Raw genomic sequence first — 22,715 nt, 5'->3', positions numbered from 1 at the left:
TCTAATATTCATCTTAATGCTTGGTCATTTACAGGAGTTTATTAGTAAGAAAGATGGAGATTCATCCCTAATCTCTTTCTGATACTTTCCATAAAATCTGTAGAGATTCCAGTGATCTAAAGTTTTTTTCTCTAATATAATTTGGCATCATTCCATATCATCTTTGATCAGAAAAGCATTAAGAAAAGATGTAGACTAGTAAATGCTTTTTCATGTTTTTTTTCCCTAGTTTCTCAGATTTTTTTTAGTTTGATAACTTCAATAAAACAGTTGGATTCTCAATTTTGCTATAACTTTGGGATTTATTTACTTTTATGGTAACATTTTTATCTTAACTGACTGTTGGCATGTTATTAATGAGAAATTTATTAAGTATACTTTCAATTACTTGTGATTTTTAATATATATTCTAGATGTATTACTATATTTTTTCAATATTGAAGATTAAACTTTATATATACACAGTGCTTTAATGTAAAATATTTAAATGAATCATTGCATAAGATATTAATATAATGGGAATCTTAATTATCATAGAATTTGGGAAGAGAACTTATTTTGAAACCGTGTTCCAATGACTTTCCTCGACTAGTGATAACTTCACACATTGGTGATACTTCTGTTGTGGAGAGAGAACATGTTATTGATGAAAAAGTAACACGCAAGACCGAACAATATATTGATGAAAAAACTGGTGAAACTAAGCTTCGAACTTTAGAATATATTGAGAAAATTATCGAAAAAGAGGTAACAGCAAATTGCTGTTATCCTGTTTTTAATTTTAATATTTTCCTTTTAGATAGGTTTTCTTTCTTGCTGCATGTTAGCAACTGATAGCACTAACAGTTTAGTAAAATCTTAAAAATATAACACATGTACAATATTATATTTAAACTTCAGTTTATATCATAGCACAATTAATATTTATTTGCATGTTTTGAATTGTATGTGAGTTTGTTGTTATCAAATTTGTAACTTACTTTAGAGCAGTTCCTTCCTGTGCAATAATAAAGGATTTAATGTGATCAAAGTAGAATTACTTTTATTTTTTCACTTTTTTAAAAATATTGAAAAAATAAAGACAAAATTAAATAATAAATTTTAGATTTGGAATAAATCTCAAGAATTTAGATGTACTTCAAAATCAAAACAAATAATTTTCAATAATAAAAAAGTTTAATTCTAAAACTGTATAAACTTGAATATAAATAAATCCACATTAAACGAAAAGTATTTTATTCATTTATGTTTTTAGTATAAAAATACAGTACTGGTCTTAACTTATTACAGAATAAAAATCATTACAAAGTTTAATTCCACAAAATAATTATCAAATTTTGTAAAGAAAAACAAAAATCAAAATAAAATATGAGAATAAATTGTAAATAAATACAGAACATTCCTGATTCATTAAAAAAAATTATTATTTCTTAAAGAACTTCTGTTGATTTTACTTATTGAATTCACCAGTTAAATTGGTTTTTTAAGTTATTACTATGAAACCTTAGATTTCCTAAGTATTGTGTCTATTCAGGTCATCCATAAGAATTATGGTCCCCTGACTGACTATAAGTAAGTTTACTCCAGACTTAATATAAACATGCAAGTTTCTCACACATTTATGTTAAGTTTGGAGTAAATGGACATGTAGAGTTCACCTCTCACCACTTTAATGCACCTAAATGATTTTTTCACTTAAAGTGAGATCTTTACATTAACTGTGCTAATAGCATCAAATTCAAATTTAATTAATCCATATTAGCACTTTTTGTTCCCTTAGCATTCTCCTCACTATGGACCTATACCGTAAATCTTCTGGCATTATGAGTTTCCTGACACGTCTCTTGTTCCTTCTCTGATAGCCCTGCTTCTGTTAGAAATCTCATGTCATATAAAGCCAAATATTTTCAAATAGTAATTGCTATATATTTCAGTTTGTATAATTTTAAGTCATTCTGCAACCAAAAATAATTCTGATTCAGAAAATATAATTAAATAGTTTATACACATTTTATATATTTTTATGTATATAACAGAACTTGAAGAATCCTTTTTAATTTTAAAGCAGTATATTATAATCTTTGATCACATTAAAATCTGTTGAATTAGTTATTTATGTAGAAAATTGCATGATTATAACTTCCACTGTGTCTTTTTATTTATAGTATTAATAATTAAAATTTAGATTTAATAAATTGTTGTTGTTAATAATAATATTTTTTATGGATATGGTTATTTTGTATATAAAATATACTTGTTTCTTAAGAAAATGATTGTTATGAAAGCAATGATTAATCTTTATCTACAATATTTGGGTTGTAAAATGTGAGTATGAATTTATGACTTGCAGAATCCATTTATTACAGAAAAATTAAATAATTAACTGTCCAGGCTTCATTTAAATCAAAAGATGGAACATTGCTGCATATACTAATAATTTTACCAACTATTTTTTTCAGTTGAGATATTGTAGTATAAAAGTGGTATACTCTAGTTTTTCATATTTTGCTATTATATGATTTTTCTTTTTTTTTGTTTCCATCAATACTTAAAATGAACTCCAGTAATCTTTCATTGTATTTAGAGACAGTATATTTAACTTAACGCCCGGACCCGAGTTAACTCGGGCAAGTTACGAAGCGTTGCAAAACAAACGGTACTTTGGGCCCCGAAAAAAAATTTTTTTTTGATTTTTCAAATGTTTTCTGTCTTAAAATTTTTTGAAAAATTTTTACCCGCGCGAAAAAATTTTATTGCGATTTTAATTAACCTTTAATGACGCGCGATTAACGCTTAATTGTTTTTTTATGGGATTTTTTTATGGAACTTCATTCATCTTTCTAAAGTTCTAGCGTGCCGATTTTTCTTCGGTAAAGTTATTTAAAGCTATTTTCTGATGTCAAAAACAATATCCAATAGTTTTTTAATTTTTTTAATTAATAGATTTTTTATAATTACGTTTAATTAGGTCGGGGGGTCGGAAATTTCAATTAAAATCGTAATTAAAAAAAAAGTTTCGAAATATACCGCCATCTAGTATTCACCCTACTTTTTACCCTTCTCCTCCCGAGAGTTTCATGAGAATGTTCCGCGAAACACGACACCAGCTGTTCTCAAGGTCATCCAGCTGTGTAAACAATGACTCATCGGTGTCAAGTTTCGCACTAAGGCGAGAAAAAGGAAATTGTACTTTGAAGCTTTTTCTTCAAAATTAACACATTTCTTTCGTTTTTTTTCAGTTTTAAATATTTTTTATTGCTTTTAATATAAGGTTCTAAAAAAAGTCCGCGCCAAGAGGTTAATATATGAATGAAAGTATGGCACCACTCAGGCCTTACAATTTGAAATATTGATATTTCTTAACAGAAATGTACAGCATTGTGAAGATATAAGTAAATCTTTAAAAACTTTTTATTTTTTTAATTGTACTAAAAGCATATAAATTGTTAGTAATGCATGTGATATAGTTTAATAATATGTTTTTTCCTAATCATTGCTGATCACATTATTAATAAATAAAAATTATTTTTTACATACTATTTTTACTATTTATAAAATGATACAGTACAATCTCAATAATTTGAATTAAAGAAATATGCAGATTGGCAAATGTATCAAGGGAGGATTAAGAATTTTCACTTTGTTCAGTTTTAATGTATGTAAAAAGCACAAGCATTATTATTACAATATGTAAGTTTAATCAAGTGAATAAATATTCTCCAGTTTTTGAAAAAAAATCTGTCATTTTTTCAAAAACTGCTTCTGTTTTCAATAATAAACAGAAGCAGACAAAAATCTTTTGCAAATCTATACTAAGTACTCTTTGCAACAGTATAAAAGTTATGGGGACCCTTCAGTTTGATTTTCAAACCAAAGTGTTTTGATACCATCTTTGTAGTATTTTGATGAATTACTGCAGATACTCAATATGATTTATACTTTTTAAGTATCATCATTTACAATTTTAGCTTAAAAAATATCCATCTTTAGTTTTCCAGCATTTGTTTTCTGTAAAAAAAAGATACTTTCAACTTTTTTAAAGTATCATCCTTAAAACCTAAGGATGTTCACTATTATAAAATTATAATGCATAATAGTTATCAAATGAATTTAGTAACAAGTTTAAAATTCAAAATTGAAATAAATGCACATTTTTAAACTAGTTAATGTGTACTTAGGATATTAAAATTATTGTGTAAATTGTTTGCACATCCCCATAAGAACATGTTTAAAAATTTACTTTAGACATTTTTAAATATAAGTAAACATTAACTACTTGTAAAATCATGCTACTGTTGTTTACTTATATAGCATTTGCTGCTTTGTGCATTTGCTAGATTCCTGGTCTTATTTGTTAAGACATCCTTTGTGGATTGTTTGTATATTTCCATTTCTATATTATATGCTAATATAGGATTTCTGGCTTCCTTATCAATTTGCTTGGTTTCAATATATTTCATTCTCTTGCATTGTTGGGAATCTTGGTAATGCTGTGTTCATTGCTTTTCATGTTATGAATAGGATAAAAGAAACCAAAGGTGACATAAGTGTTCTTGCTATATATGATATTTCTATTTCTCTGCTTAGTTCTTCATATTGTACACTCCTGGAATAGTAGTTTGGTCTTGTGGTTTATCTTTTCTTAAGGTTATATAATGTGAAATTGCATTTGTATACAACATTAAAATCATAATGGCTATATTTTTGTGTATTTGTAAAATCTGATCAGGACAAAATGGCTTTTATTTTGTAAAAATTTCATCTTTTAATTATACCTCAGTCAACCCTGGTGTGATTTATTATAGCTGTAGTTATTGGGCTAATTAATTTAATTTTTAATATAATTTAAATTGTAATTAATCAGTTCAGGTAGATAAATTATTCATTTTTAATTAGTCTAGAATTTACTGTTATGTTATATCTACATTTCTTGTGTCATTGTAAATCAATTCTCATTACAATGATTTAAAATAAAATTGTTTCTGTAAAAGGTTTCATACACTATATGGTGAGGTATTGAATTATATTGATATATATATATATATATATATATATATATATATATATATATAATATATATATATATAATATATATATATATATATATATATATATATATAATATATATATAATATATATATATATATATATATATATATCAATTCCATAATTAGTCATTTTGCTTTTTTAACATTGAACTTTGAATCAAAGATTATTAAAAGTACTGATTAAAAGATCCCCTGATCAAAGTACCATATTTTATATGCAAATAAGGTACAACTTTTGTCTAAAACAAAGGCTCAAAAAGTCACTTGCATTTTATATGCAAAGTTGCAATCTTCCATAGGCTAACGAATTTCCCAAATTGCATGACTCAATATTCATGATTACCTGATATTTTAATTGCAAAGGACTTCTGCTATGCTTCTGCTTTATATTCAATGTAAAATACACATAGCTTGCTTTTTATATTATTTTGCTGTAGCTAAGCAACTTTTGCACATATTAATGTAGAATATTTTAATGGTAAATTTTAATTGTAAATTACTTCAATTAAACTCCTCTTTTTCCATGATAAGTAAAAGTATGTATTTTAATCTTACTTTTCTAAACCTGAATAGAGTAAAAACATTTTTGGCCAATATCATAAATATACTAAATACTTTTACCTAAATATTCTGTGCTGAAATGAGTGTGCATCATATATGCCAAATTGTCTTATATGGCATAAAATATGGTAATAACAAAATATTGAGCTACTTTATAATCAACTTAATTCCCAAGTTGAAAAATTTAAAGATTAAATTCATTGATATAAATAAGTATAATAGCAAAGTCATGTATATTTTCAACATATATTCATAATACAGGAAATCCTCATTAATTTGAAATTCAAGGGATGAAATAATTGCAACTTTGAATTATCGAGTTTCAAATTATTCAAGATTTACATGTGTCTGTACAATATGGCAAATGCCACAAAATCAATATAATTTATCAAGCAAATAAAATACGGCTAATATACAGAATATTTATATTATTATTAATTAAAAAAAATAGCAAACTACAGGTAAACAGCACATGTCCAGTGAACACATCATAAGTTGCCAGATTACTTTTTATAAAAGCTAAGTAGAATTTCTCGAATATTGCCAAAATCTAGTAGCCTAGAACCTTATAAATATCTTAATCTGCTACTTGTAGCCCAATCTTACAATTCTGAAACCCACAGTATTTTGAGACAAGAGAAAAAAGGGTATGCCATGGGTGAGGTACCTCATATCATAACTCTGTCATTGACCTTGCTCTCCAAATGGCATTGAGTACAAAGAGACTGTATCTTAGTCATTGGTAGCTGGGCACCCAGTAGTCACTGAGGCATCTCAATGATAAAGTCAGACAGAAAAATGCTCAGGCTCTGGCAGTACAACCAAATGGGGATCAGCCATCCTTGCTTTCCTTGCTCTTGAGTCCAACTCTCTAATGCTTATATACAGTTTTGCACAGCTGAAAGCTGTTTTATATGCACTCAGCCAAAAACTGAGTGATGCTTAACTTCTTGGACTTCAGGGCCCACCTTCCCCAATTTGAGGGGGCCCACCCAGCATAATGCTGATGAGCTATAGGTCATTGGATCTCATTGCATGTGTTCCATCGAATCCTTTAAGTTTCATGAGCATTGCTCTTCTGTTTCGAGCCAGGGTAGGTATAACCCACCTTTAGCCATTAGCTAGTCTTATCTGCATTGGTCTTGTAATACTGGTAGGGTCCTGAAGGTCCCCACTTTACTTTGAACAAACAGAGGGGCTTAAATGTAGCCCAGCCTGGTTTAACCTATCCCGTGTTGAAATTTTTCTCCATTGCTTGTGGCCAGTGTTGAATTTTTGTTGATGTTAAGCCTAATGAAAATTTTACGTGTTTTAAAAAATAATTGTGGCTATTGTATCGTCTGAAATTATTTGTTTATTTTTCAAACAAAATAGATATAATTTTTTATGTTTTTATATTTATTAATATATTTTGGAAGTTAGTTTTAATATAAAAATTATAATGACTGCAACATTAGTTCCAAAAATATATCAATACTGTAACAAGATATCTCAGGTCAAATGCTCAAGGTCAGAGGTCATGACCCCGAGAATTGTCAGGAATAACACAGGACAGGTTAATTTCTGAGCTTAAAATCAAAGACCTTAAGCTCAGGAATTAATGGAGCACTGAAATGTAGGTCAAAGACCTACATTTCAGTGTTCCATCAATTCCTTTTTGTTTTGACTATCTTCAGTCCATTAAAATCTCTATGAAACTACTTGTATAAAGCAATAAAAATAATTTCAACCATATGTAACTACGTAAACATGCATTCTATTAGTTCTACATGGTGTAAACCTGAGGATGACTTAAAAATGGAAGAAAACATTTGTTTTTCATTTGATTAAATGCTGGTTTGTTGGTAGTTATGTATGGTTGAAATTATTTTTATTAAGTCCATTACAGGTTGTAGTCAGTATGAGACCTAACCATGGCAGTTCCCTCAAGCAAGAGGGGCAGCTGGCACTCAGAGAGGAGTGGTCTGTCTTCAGTTGCAAACCAAACTTCTTGACTTTGCAACAGTTTCTGCATTTGAACAGCATCAATTTACACTTCTTGTGGGATCACTCCCACAAGAAGTGTAAATTGGTTAGCTACAAGGTTTGGGCCATGGCCCTACAGTCATGGGCAATATGCCCAAACCCATAGCACCAATTCAAGGCTAGACATCCTCATACTCTCATCCAGCCACATGGACTTTACCCCTCTTGAAGGGACTTTTGAATAGGGGTGCCATGACCTCACAGACCCAATTGAGGAAGCCCCCTTCCCCTTTGAAGACTTCAGAAAACTTGGGCTTCAGGTCGTCAACCTTCATGTCCAAATTGTTCTGGGCAGAGATAACCCATGCTAGTTTGTCCTTACTGGTGTCTTTGTGATGATGGACATTGTAAATGATAACTCTGCATCGGTGCTTTTTGGGCAGTCAACATACGACCGCCTTTTGTAGTGCCTTTCCTCCCATCCTCAGGGTACATGAGGAGAACCGTCAATGGAAAGGGAAGCATTCATTTCAGCATCTCAGTTGACTGCTGAGGGAGTTTATTTGCAACTTGTGCAAATGTCCCCTTCTTTGCAGTTTTTTCCACTCATATGGATCTTTTTGGATTAATTGGTGAGGCATGAGCCACCTTCCTCTCTCTTAAAGCTCTGACCTCCATGTATAAGACACTTATGTCACACTCTTGTCTTAACACAGTTGTGGTCATCTTTTGAAAAAGATACTGGATTTCAGAACCTACTGTCTTTTGACAGCAATTATCAGTCCTGCCAATCAGAGCTGCCATCTCCTCTAAGATGTCCTTGATCTCCTTGCTCGTGATTCAGCATTTATACTGCAGTGTAGCAGTCCCTTCTTGCCTTCCAACAGAGGAAGGGTTCTCGCTACACTAGTTGAAGTGATCATTAATCCTTGATCCATGCAGGACATATCAACTTTGCCACTTTGGGTAGCAACTCCTCTGGTTGTCCTCAAAGCCCTCTCTCTCTCATTCCCAGCATAGTTAGGATTTTTTCAGTCAGAGGATTGGGAGGATATCGTGGGGTCACTACTTCCCAAGGAGGAGCAGCATCTGGATGTGCCACTCCCTCTTCCATGCACACCTGTCTGTGCAATGCTCACTCACTTCTTGTAGCTGTCATTTGGCTAACAACTACTTCCTCCTCAGTTTCGGTGGTAATCTTGTCAAGCTCTTTTGGGCCAGAGACAAAGGCAAGATCAATGATCTCCTCAGTCCTTTCAAGAACAACAATAGGTTACATATTCACCTTGACAGCAAACTTCTTTTTGCTGGTGTTCTGCTTCTTTTGGGACTGCTGCTTTTTGGTTGTGGTGCCAGATTCACCACGGGTGAGATAAAACCCAAAAATATGTTTTTGGGTTTTATCTCACCTGTTACAAACTAATGGGTTACAAACTACAAACTAATGGGATTTCAAACTATACAAGTTTGAATTAATGAAGAATTCCTGTATTTTATATTACTACATTGATTATTGGATTATGTAACTATATCATATTTCACAAGTATAAAATTAGTTAATTTGACTAAAATTTATTTTATTTGAACATCAAACTAATTAGTTTAAAATTTTGTATTGTATCAGGTTGAAACTACAACTGAAAAAATAATATGTTTAGAATTAAGGAAAGAAACTGATGATGAAGATAAAAATGGTATGAAATATAAATTCTTAAAATAAACTCTCTGTATTTATAATACTATAGAAATATTAAGTAATTTATAAATCATATTTGTTAAAATATTTTAGGAAAATTGATTTAATTTCATTATTTGTTTATGAATTAATTTATTAGAATTATCAATAGCAAAGCTTTATGTTTAAAACAAAGTTAAAATTTAAACTAAAATTAACACACTGTATATAATTTATATAATAAAAATCATAATTTGGACATTAAACCAATGAAAACTCATTGGTTTAATGATTTTTTATTGTCTAAAATCATCAGTTCATCAAAATGTAGATTTTACATTTTCAAGTTTAAATATTTGAAAAAATTACAGTACTAGCTAAATTATTTTAAACAAATATAAAAAAATAAACTATTACCATATTCTATATTAACCAAATTTAATGTATACAAAATTCATTATTAAAATTATTTCAAAAAATAACTAATAAATTGAAAATACAAGTATTTTTACTTTTTTATTTTTCCACGCATTAAACTTGGTTACTGATATCAGTATACAAGCCTAACTATAAGATCTATAGTTTACAATAGGACTTTCTCAGATTTTTATTATATTCTTCAGCTGAAATCAAAATGATGATGATGCATTATGCAGCTATTAGGAACCTCTTCATTAGATATATAAAACTGACAATTGCATTTTTGTATCAAATTGTTTTTCATGCAATCTGCAATGGCATACATCTGCAGAAATTTGTAGAATAATAGTAAAACCTTTTCATAGTTTGCCCATTATACCCCTTACTTCAGTAGCAGCCATTTCTTCATTGATACAAGTTTGTAATTGCAATTTAAAACTGGCATATAGCCAACTCCATCACATAACCCATACTCTCTTTCAACTTATCTTAAACACAGATAATCCACAGGCACCCATAACACACAGAAATATAATATTTGTATAAAACATTTACATAATTATCAACTAGTAATAGACTAGAATTTATTTATATATGAAAGATAAAGTTGTGTTATGTCTTTATATTAGTTTCTGAAATTTACCAGTAGATGATGCAAATCTCTGGCAGAACTGTGATTGTAGTCTGGCAACTTTAGTTCACATTAAAACAAACTATAGTCTAATAACTGTACAAGGAGGAGATAGTGATTATATATAAAAGCAAAAACTTACCACTAATTTATCATAATTTATAAATATTATAACTTTTCTTTTATAAAAATGAGTAATTACTTTAAAAATAAAACAAAACCGTAGAATTGCTTATTTTCATCAGACAAATATTATACTTGATCCAGGTTTTTTTCTTCACTTAATATGTGCGAAACCTAATCAAAATGTTTTGTAACCATTCCAAGTTGATGAAATGTTTCAACATTAAGATTTGTTGCAAGTTCACAAATTGTTATTTGTAATTTATTATTGATGTTTAAAAATTTATTCCTACAATTTTTCTTCATTGACAGCTTTTGAGCACCCTTTCATTGTATATCCTTTAGAATAAAATTTTCAGAACAAGTTTTAAACTACATTTGGCATGGTCAAAGTTTAGAAGCATCTTCTCCATATACGTTACAAATCCTTTTTTTACAGTTTGTATGATATTACGAGGACTTTTTTCAAGCTTCGATGGTCCATAAAACAAAGACGAGTGTAAACAACAAAATGAATTTATTGCCAAAAGTTAGGTACAAACATAGTAATTATGTCAAAAATTAACCATGAAGATTGAGGAACTTGTCATATCTGTGGATGCGCTTTTCCATCCCCTTGTCATAGAATATTGTCGCCAATGACTTGAGATGGCCTTAACAACATTGTTTTGAAGATCATCATTAGTTCATTAGTCTCAAACTTTTGCCAGGCTAGCCACGTTTTCAGTTCAGGAAAGAGATGGACGTCTTCACACATTAAAAAGTTTTAAGCTGGGTGGAAGTCTTCACCACTTTAAACACTCAGCGTATAGCCCCGATTTAGTGCTGAGCAACTTCCACCTCTTTCCTGAACAGGAAAAGTGGCTAGGAAGGCAGAGATTCAAGACTAATGATGATCTTCAAAAAAACGTTAGGTTCCATCTCAAGTCATTGACGGCAATATTCTATGACAAGGGGATAGAAAAGCTCGTCCACAGATATGGTAAATGCCTCAATCTTCACAGTGATTATGTCAAAAAGTAACCATGTTTGTACCTAACTTTTGGTAATAAATTCCTTTGATTATTTACACTTGTCTTTTTTTTTTATGGACCATCAGAGCTTGAAAAAAAAAAAAAAAAAAAAACAGCCTACATATAGTCTTTAAGAAATTCAAAAAGCATAATACTCCAGATATGCATTTTATCTGCAGACATTTCAACTCTATTTTACTCAAATAAAACCTGAAGTAAAAAGTTCAAAATAAGCTTCTAAACAAAGAATACAATCTCACATTATCAATAATATGTTAAATATTACAATTATTATTTAACATAGATGTGTGATATAATTATAATGACAGCAGTTAAAAAACACACAAACACTTTCTGTTCAACCCAATAAAATTAATTAACGTTAGGCACTTGGGGTGCAGGAGTATCCCAGCCATTTTTAAATGTGTGTATTTTTTAATCTATTAAATGCTGAAATATAATGTCTTCAGAACCTTCCTTCAAGGTACTGAAGATCACACTGAATAAAATTTCAAATTTGGTGTGGCTTACTGTAAAAAATTTTTCTGTACAGAGTTCTTTGGGTAACGATTGTACCCCATGCGCCTAACGGAGAAAGTTTGATTAGCACGAGTAATCTAGGAGTTTGCACATGCACAGTAAGAAATTTTCAGATATGTAACGTTGCATGATGTTTGCGTTTGCTCATCTGTTTATATTGTTTTTTTCCTACATCGATTTATTGAATTTTTTTTATTTTTCTACATCGATTGTTTTATAAATTGTTGATTTAGTATTTTATTTTATTTTTATGTAAATGCAAATGATCAAATTTCATCTATATAACACAAATTTAAAGTAATATTAAAAGTAATATTTAAATGTTTCATTTTTGAAAAAATGTTATAAAAAAATTAAAATGATCATTTGTATTTGATACTAAATTGAGAATTGACCAAATATATGAAATAGTGACTATATATTTTGTTCCATGTACATAAATACGAGGGCTATTTTTTAAATAAGATCCGTTTGGGAATGAGAGTGAGAATAATGCGCAATCAAGGCAGTACACATGCGCTTCCCCTCCGAGCAAGCTTGGCACGCATTTTGACGCCATTTGCAGCCATATCATCTGTCTGTATGCTGAGCTGTAGAAGTTTAAAATGTTTAAGAAAATTGAGTCTCCTGCCGACTGTGAGATACGATCTGTTATTTGATTCTTGAGTGCAAGAAACTTGGCAGCAGTGGAAATTCACCAGCAGATTTGTGAAGTTTACAGTGATAATGCTATGAATGACAGTAAAGTTTGAAAATGGGTAAGAATGTTCAAGGATGGGCGAGTTAATGTGCATGATGAGCCACACCCTGGCCGACCTTCTCTGATTTCTGAAGATTTGGTTTGTGATGTGGATTAACAAAATTTGAGAGGACTGACGATTCACGATTTCAACATTATCAATTGAATTTCCACAGATTTCAAGATCAGTTTTGCATACCATTGTTTTGGAGAAACTGAATTATCGAAAATTGTGTTCTCGGTGGGTTCCAAGACTGCTTTCTGATGATCACAAAACAAAAAGATTGGACAGTGCTTTATTGTTTTTGACTTGATACGATTAGGAAGGAGATGAATTGTTGGACCGCATCGTTACAGGAGATGAGACTTTGGTGTCTCACATGACGCCTGAGTCCAAGCAACAGTCAATGGAATGACAACACACATCTTTGTCAACCAAAGTGAAAGCCAAACAGACAATTTCAGCATGAAAGATCATGGCAACCGTCTTTTGGACAGGAAAGGGATTTTGTTAGTAGATTTTATGCCAAGAGGCACAACAATCAGTTCTGATACATATTGTGTAACTTTGAGAAAACAAGTGGCGTGGCCTACTGTCTTCCAATGTAATGTTGCTCCATGACAATGCAAGGCCACATGTTTCTGCACAAACACAAGGTCTAATCAGTTCTTTTGGATGGGAACAACTAGATCATCCACCTTACAGTTTAGACCTTGCACCAAGTGATTTTCACGTGTTTCGATACTTAAAGGAGTTTCTTAGTGGTCAACGATTCAACGACGATGAAGAAGTGAAAACTGCAGTCATGGATTGCGCTTCTTCACAGGTGGCTGATTTCTTTGAAGTCGGAATTCAAAAAATTGTTGAGCGGTGTGACAAATGTTTAAACAAAAATGGAAATTATGTAGAAAAGTAGATAAAAGTATGTAGAATATGGAAAAAAATATATTTTAATGATATTTACAGTATTTTTCTTCTTATTAAAAAACAGACCTTATTTAAAAAATAGCCTTTGTATTAGCATTCTCTTATCAAAATGCAGTGCTATGCAGGAAAACCACTTTTACAGATGCAACTTCTGTTTGATTTCTGATAGCTAGCTACATTTTCACTGTTTTTCAAATTTGATCAGAAACATTTTACTGTTGACTATTGTTGAAATTTATTAAGACCCATCTCTGTTAAACACTGTGAATCAAAGTAAAAAAAAATTACCGGGAGTCATTACTTCCGTATTTCGTGTAATTGCGGAAAAAAATGAGTTACAAACACCATAATTAGAACAATACTTTATTAAAAGGAGATTATGTTATTCTTATAACTAACACACAATTACAAAATATACGATAAGTAAAAATATAATACAATCTAATATCAGCAAAAACATATGTGTAATTTCAAATTATAATAATTTCTCATATCAATTCTGATGATAGACTGACTCCATCAAAAAGTATAGTCTTAAAAAATATATTTAGTACAAAACATATTAGTATAATAAAAACAGACAATTGATATATTATTAATGTTAGCATATTGTCAGGACTTCTAACTGGACAATAATATAACAAAAAAAAAATACTGTAAAATATTGTATCAAATGATTTGCACAAACAGCATCCCAGTAATCAATCAGAAATATTTAAAAGAAAATACAAAGAGTATTGTAGCAATTTCAACATTTCTACAATGAAACAAAGCAAAATACTAATTGTTTAAAAGTTTTAAATGCATTTTTTGACACTAGCCTCAAAGAAGGTCAATCACTCTGTATGCTCATTGAATGTGTAGGTTGTAGAAACCTTCACTTACAAGCATACAGTGATTGACCTTCTTTGAGGCTATCAAATTCCAAAGTTATAAAAAGTATTTTAAAAAAATATATATGCAATAATATACAAAAAGAATATTGTAGTGATTAACGCTTGTACAAAAGCAAAAATCAAAATAGAAATTGTAAAAAAGTTTTAAATGCAGTTTTGATGATAGCTTTAAAGAAGGTTAGTTACTCCGTATGTTCCTTGCATATGAAGATTGTTGTTGCAACTTACACATACAATAAGCACACAGAGTGATTGACCTTCTTTGAAGCTATCTAATTCGAAAGTTATAAAATCATATGTATAAAATATAAAACTTACGAAAATTATGTTAGAAATAATTTGAGTTTGAGTTACACACCACAAACCATATGGTCCAGACATATCCATTTTTGCATTTATGACACAGTCGTCTGGTTTTTCAATCTTGTGTTCTACCACATAAGTGACATCGACCCATAGTGCCAGATGGTCTTGATTCTGCAGCTGTCTCGACATCTGTAGGTTTTTTAAGCAGCAAATTTGCTCTGTTTCTAAGATCACGTGGTGAAGATCCAATATTACATCTACATTCTATTTGTGGTTTTATTAGCTCCCAAGCTAGATTCTATAAAAATTCTGATCATTTGCATTTTTCTTGAGAAGCAAATTTGTGAAATTTATGTATGCAAAAGGCATTAATTGTCACAATATTCAACAAATTGTAAAACATGACTTTGGCCACAATGTTTTTTGCACAAAGTTAGTCCACAAGATCTTCTCCTGTTTTTGTCATATTACAAAAAGTTACAATTTCCGGTTTTTGTGCTTCTTCTGTGGTTTTGTCTATCTTGTCATCAAAATGCATTGATGATACCAGCACTACAGCGTTATGTTTTTTGTGCAATTAGTTTCAAATCCAAATAGGGACGAGTTTTTTGCTCGATTTCTGTTTGGTAAAAATTCTACTGGAACTTTCTGCCTATTTTTACACATAACGCTAAAAATCTCACATATGTAGGCACTAAGTGCTTTTACTAAAGATAGACTAGAGAACCAGTTATCCTCAGTGATATTTCTGTTCGTTCCCTGAACAGGTGTTATCCTGAGCAGCATTGCTTATACAGTAAGGGCTGTCAAGCTCCAAACTTATTGTGTAAGCGGTCTTGACATCACACAGGGCAAATATTTTTAGCCCATATTTTGCTGGTTTTTTGGGAATGTACTGCCGAAATGAGCACTTGCCCCGAAAAGCTAGGAGCTGCTCATTTACTGTAAGGTACTCACTCGGTGTGAAGTATTTTCTAAAGTTAGATACAAACATTTCGTGTATTTCCCTGATTGGAGCCAATTTATCTACTTTTTTCCTCTCCTCTCTGTCGTGAATGTTATCAAATCATAGAGATCTGAATCTTTTTTCACTCATGCATAAGTAGCAAGCTTCTAGCCTGCTCCCCTTTGAATTGTCCCATATCTTGTTTGCAATTTTTATGGAGCACCGTATACTCCCTATCAGGTATAGTAACCCGACAAATACTCTTATTTCCATTGGGTCAGTATCCCTAGCATCCCTTTCCTGGGCAAATTTTTTCCTTATGTTCATAATATATGTATTTGTACAATCCACAATTGTTTTTACTATACTTAGACATATTTGACATATTTTTTGATATTTCCTTTTTACAGTTACATGCCTCATTTTTGGGATGTTGACTGACCTATTTAAAACTCGTTTCGGTGGAGTTTGTTTAAACCATTTAGTATACCCATCCTTTCCAGTAAAATATCTGTCGTTTATAGATGGCTGATCTTCATTATCTTTGTCCTTTTCTAATTCAAGCTCAGAAGCAGTGTCGTGGTCACTTTGTGTTGTTATGTCCACTTCCCCACCATCAGACTCTCTGACTCATAAATATCTTGCTAGTCATCATCTTCCTCCAGCCAGTTGTGTTATTGCTCTTTTGCTTAAACTTTGTGTCATTGTAACTGTTATAAGAAAAATGCATAGTAAAATGAACAGTTTATATATGAAAAATGTGCTGAATTTGTGTAGTAATTTGTTCTTACTTATTAGTAAACTGTAACAAGTTTACATTCTATAACAATGAATTTATAAAACCTATTACAACAATTTTATATCATGTGTACTGTATGTAATTTCACTTGTCTACAATTAAAAACATATTTTGTTAATTATAAATATTAGATTACTTTTCTATATATGTTACTTAGATACGTCCATATTCTTTCAAATGGAAAAAACTGCAGTGTTTTAAATCGACGGAGAGCGATAAAATGACCTATACTTTATAACGCAGATTGTCTCACAGGGGGTGGTTGCTTTTTCGAAATGTAGGTCAAATGTCTTTCTGCTGAGGGGGCGGTCACTTTCTAAAAATTTTACTGTATGAATGATTTATATTTAATTATATTTATGTTATTTACACTAATATAATAACAGTAGACTGTGTAACAGATTATTACCCTATTAACCCTTTATTGCCTGAATTTATATTTTTTGATAGAAAAATTTTTTTTTCCTCATTTTATCATCAGAAAGTGTTTGTTTACAGATAAGTAAATAAAATAAATTAAAATGTATAATAACAATTTTTAATTATGGGACTTATTAGTCCAATCAGTCTTTAGAACACATTTGGACTTTTTTTATTTAATAGTACAAAAAAAATATTTTTGTTTTACAAATATAATGAACTTTTATCAGAGAAATTGGCAAATTAAATGCATAATTATATATATTAGGTATTTGATAACTTTTACAGTATAATAATGTCAAAATTAAAAAAAAAATAATGAAATGCATGACAAAACTGAAATAAAATTCATTGGTTTGATAATTTAAGATTTGTGAAAATCTAAAAAGGAATTTTTTCCCATGTACACACAAGAACACTTTACATAATGTGCATCTTGAATGCAGTTTTGATGTGCATCAATATCAGAAGGAAATTCTTTTGACAAAAGATTATCTATTTATTCGTATATAAGTCTTCTATCTATATTAATAATTTGTTAAATTCAGATAAATAATACATTTTAAGAAAAAATTAAATTTATTTTATATATTTTTAAATGAAATCATCCTTTATCTTTTTAGATGAAGTCACTAATAACAATGTAGAAGCTCAAAAGAATATAAATATTCAACAGATTTCCAACTGTAGATAGTGGAATATGAATAAAAAGAAGAGTGCATAGTAATATTTACCAAGTTTGTTTTAAATCAGAGGACCAAAGTTATGATTTTCCTCTTAAATTCAAATTTTCTTATATTTGACTAATATCTTCATGAATTCTGTACAGTATGGGACTGGTAGTTTTTAGTAAGTTTAATGTACTCTCATAAATTAATATTTCACATAGTTTAGCAATTTATTGGAGTCTCATCTGTAAATCATTTTTTATAGAAATTATACTTCATTGATACGTCTCTTTTCATTTTCTATGCAAAATATCTTTTAACCTTTGGATAATTCATTTTAAATATTTTATTTAAATTGCACAAATCCACTTGGAAATATTTATATACATACATTGAATATTAATTTTCATTATTAGACTTTTTCTATTACTTTTTATAATCCTTTTTTAAAAATTATAGCTTTTATTTACTATTTCATAGTGGCAAATTTGTAATTTAATAAATGTTTGCATATGTAAAAATTCTCATCAACATGGATAGTATTTTTGTAAATTAGAAAAAAGGGTGATACTGAAATATGAAACAGTAAGTTGGATGAATTCTGAAAAAATTATCAGTGAATTACTGATAAGCAAAATTGTATTTGGAACTGTAATTTTTATTAATTCCAACCTCATTTTATAAAATAATATTTAATGAAAATATAAAATTTTTGTCAGATTTTAGCAATTAACATCCTTGTGATAAAACAAATTTCATGATTTTAAAATAATGTATAAAATCATAAAAACTTCAGAATAACGTCTTTCATGTCATATTGCTGGTTAAATTTTGATTAATATTGTCAAAATATTCAAATTAATTAATGGCTTTTATTGTAATATGGTACTTTATGATAATGATTTTAAAACAATATTAATGTCAAATATACATAATTTTGAAACTTTTTGGACCAGCCAATTTTTAAATTTCATTAAAATCTCAAGTGAAAATAATTTAACTGATTCAGAAAATGTGGACCAATATTTAAATCATCTGTAATTTCAGATATACTATTAGGTGCCTAACTTATATGCAAAAACATTAAAGCAGCAGCAAAGTGCATTAAACAATTTTGCATAGGGATTATAAAGTATATTAAAGAAAATGAATGGAATATTAGAATATATGTGTGTATGTATATAATGTTAGTTAAACATTATTTAACTTTAGAAAATATAATTTTTGATAATGATTTATACATTTACATTATAATTTTGATTATTTGTTTGTAAAAATATGTATATTGAATCATTTCAAAATTTATTTAAGAAAATTTCAATTATATTTTATGTATTATTTTTCACTTGTTGTATAATATTTGACAATGCATATACATACATACATATACACATTTATATAAAAATATAGATTCAGTATTGATTTTTAATTAATGTATCTAGGTGATAATATGAAATAAATTATTAATTCAAATGACCAATATGGATTATTTACTTGTGTAATTTAAGTATACAATTCTTTATGTTTGAACAGTTCTATTGAAAAGAATTTTAAATGTTTGATAAATATCAATGAATTCCTTTGTTGTTTGAATCAAACCATATTTTTATTAAATAATTCTTGAAAATTCCTGAATCTTGCATCTGCAGATGTGTAGGAAGTCTATTGGTAATTCAATGGTCCAAAATAAATATAATTAAATTCTACATTTTGGACCATTCAATTACCAATAGACATTTTATACACCTGAAAATATAGGATTATGGAATTTTCAAGAATTATTTAATATCAAATAAGTTATTTATTCTGTTGGAGTTCTACAGAAAAATTCTGGATGAGCATAATACTTTAATTTTTATAGAAATTAAAGTATTATGCTTTAAAATTTTTCAATTACTGTATTTTCAGAAAGTGTTTATACTAAATGATTCAGACATCATTTGATATACAACCCCAACAAAAAACCTCAGACAGCATGTTATTTTAATCAATCTCTAGCTTATCCTTCATTAATATCAAACAAACATTTTGTACACCTATAATCTATATATATATATATATATATATATATATAATCGAGACAAATTGATGATAATAATAATAATAATAATAATAATCAGTGCAGAGCCTAAACAGGAGTTGAAAGTTGAAATTTGGTACACAGTTAGAGTACGTCACAAGAATGCACACTAAGAAGGGATTTTTCAAAAAATCTCCTCATGGGGAGAGGGACAGGATTAAGGTTTAACACTTCCATCAACAATGGAAGTGTCAAGTAACAATGGAGAACAAGAGAAAGCGACGTGCAAGATTTACGGGCTCTGGAAAAAAAGAAAAATAGTAATATGTTAGAACATACAGTCAAACCTGTTTTTGTGCGGTCTTTTTCTGTGCGATTTTTATTTGTGCGATTTGTTTTCTGCGATTTTTTTTTTGTGTGGTATATGAAAATTTCAATCAAATTGGAACATAATTGACTCCTGTAAAATTTTTAAAAACTCTATTGGTTTTTTCTATGACATCAGCAGGTTTTTTCATTTTTTATTCAGTAAAATTTTTTTCTCATAAGTTTATTTCGGTCCCCTCTTATTTTAATAGCATAAAAACCATAAATATTATGTTATATTTGAACAGATGCAGAAAGTTAGCTCCCCTCCAGCTTTAGACTGCAGGTGTGAAATTTCAGCCTTGTTAAATGAAATAACACTTCCTGCAGCTATATTTATCAAATAAAATCATTACTTAACAATTATTTTTAACTTTTTAATGTTAGATTGGTATTTAAGTGGAAATAATTAATTAATATAAAAATTAAAATTCTTAGAGGATTTTTTTCCCCATTAGGTGTTGCAGAAAAAGGCCCAAGGAGTTAAAAAAGCAATTCCTAGTTATTTCGTAGGTTTCGAATTATTTTCTACGTGAGACTTTTTTTATGCGGTCCCTATTCACTGCATAAAAAAAAAAATATTTTTTTAATTGTGTTGCGAAAACTATTTTTTATAGCCACTCGTGACGCGATTTTTTTTAATGCATTTTCTTTTATGCGGTCCCTATCCCCCCGCATAAAAACAGGTTTGACTGTATTTGATTTTCAAATTTAAATGGATTAGTTCGGTTTTTCTCGACCTCTCTACTTTAGAACATTCGATGAAAATCGAACGATATAATCAGAACACGTTGTGAAAATCGAACAATATTAGAACATTCGATTTTCAAATTCGGCCTTTCTTTAGAAAATCTTAGTTCGTTGATGAAATTATTACATTATAGTCGCAAAAAAAAAAGAGAGTAATCTTAATTATCTCTATCGTTATTTTTTCCCGAGCAACGCCAGGCCTACCTGCTAGTTATTTTATATTAGTAAACTTTTATTATAACTGAAGATTTAACATAAAAATTTTTTATGTTGATAATACATAAGTTTTTTTATGAGCAGTTGAAAAAAGCATGTGTGACAAAAAACAAATCAGCTCAGACAGCCATTTCTGGCAAATAATACCTCAGATAGTACATTAATAATTAGTTATTTCACCTTTGATTTGTATAACAGTGTTCATACAATCATTCATCATATCAACAAGTGTCATGCATTAATTTAGAGTAATTTCATTCCAAATTTGCTTGATTTTTTTGCTTTAAACCATCCACACTTCCATGAGGACTTTTTCTCGATGTTTTTTTAATTTTACCCCCCCACATTTTCTATCAGGGAAAGGTTGGAACTGTTCGATGGCCATTTTAATGTGTTAGTATTATGTTGCTAAAACTTACCAAGCCAAGTTACCATACTGCTGGAAATTAAAATATCTGATATTGTAATTTTTCCAATGATGATAATAGGTTTTCCTCAAGGATTTGTTGGTATTTTGCTGCATTTACCAATTTCTCGATGAAATGCAAATTTCTCACACCTTGGGCTGACATGCAACTCCACACCATAACACTTGCTGGGTATTTTACAGTGTACTGTAGACAGTCTCAATGAAATTCCTCTTCTCGCTTTATAATGACTTTTTTCTATTGTCTTCAATGCAGACTTCAAACTTTGCCTCATCACTAAAAACAACCTGCTTCCATTGTTGTTGTGTCCAGAATTGGTTCTCTTTAGCCCACTTCAATCAGTTTTTTTATTGTGTGAGAAATGGTTTCGCTTTTGTCTAAGAAAACAAATAATGTCACAATTGTTAAGTAAAAAGAAAATAATATTCTCTTGCCTGATAAGCTGTAACCAAGTTTATGCAGATGAATACAACAAATTTCTTTTGTAACTTCTTTTCCAGTAACTTCATTCCATTTGTTCACTAATTCATTGAGTGATGCACTTCAATTTTCTTTTTAATTATTTCATAAAGATACTTGCAATCCCATTTTTGTTATAATTACAGTAGATCATTGATTATCCAAAACAATTTGAGACGGGTTGTTCGGATAACTGATTTTTCAGATAACTGTACTGTATATATTTTATATGGCATGTCTTACAAATAAATATCTTACATAAGGTAGTACATTAAAGTAAGCCTACAGTTTAGGTTGGCGAGTGGGAGAGTGCTGAAGCACTACAACACTAGCAGAAATTTGAATTTGCCGACTGGAACACTTTTGGTTAACCAATGTTTTAGTTGATCGATATTAAGATAGTTAATGCTCTACTATACTTCCAGTTGATTTTTCTGGATGAATTTTACCAGTTTCCTGATATTTTGAAACAATATCCCATACTGTGGAATTACCAACTTTTAATTCCTTTGCAATTTTTCTTAAGGATTTGTCCTGTCTATGGATGATGATAATTACTTCAAGTATGTCAACATTTACAGCTTTACCTAGTGCCATTTTCATTAGATAAATACACTTCAATAATATTAATACAGAAAATATGCAAATATCACGTCAGCTCATTACACATTTAGGAAAAGGTCATTTAATGAATTGTCCGAGTTATTACTAGTCAGAAATGGCTCTGTTCAAGCTTTTTTTTTTCACATGTTCATGTTTCAACTGCTCATAAATTTTTTTTATGTATTATTAACATGA

General features: G+C 29.6%; 1 protein-coding gene across 1 annotated transcript in view; it reads left to right on the top strand.

Moving 5' to 3' along the window:
• scrib (scribble) overlaps nt 1-19,037 on the top strand; it is a 153,393-nt gene extending 134,356 nt beyond the window's left edge. The window contains exons 37-39 of the mRNA XM_067268835.1: nt 538-747; nt 9,199-9,268; nt 17,634-19,037. Coding sequence (XP_067124936.1) covers nt 538-747; nt 9,199-9,268; nt 17,634-17,704 — 351 coding nt within the window. The 3' untranslated portion in view covers nt 17,705-19,037. The remainder of the gene's footprint in view (nt 1-537; nt 748-9,198; nt 9,269-17,633) is intronic.
• The last annotated feature ends 3,678 nt before the right edge of the window (nt 19,038-22,715 follow it).

This window comes from Centruroides vittatus, unplaced genomic scaffold (genome assembly GCF_030686945.1).
Source record: "Centruroides vittatus isolate TY-2023 unplaced genomic scaffold, ASM3068694v2 contig_341, whole genome shotgun sequence".
NCBI lineage: Eukaryota > Metazoa > Arthropoda > Arachnida > Scorpiones > Buthidae > Centruroides > Centruroides vittatus.
The sequence above is the reverse complement of the archived record's forward strand: the minus strand, read 5'-3'. Positions and strand labels throughout refer to the sequence as shown.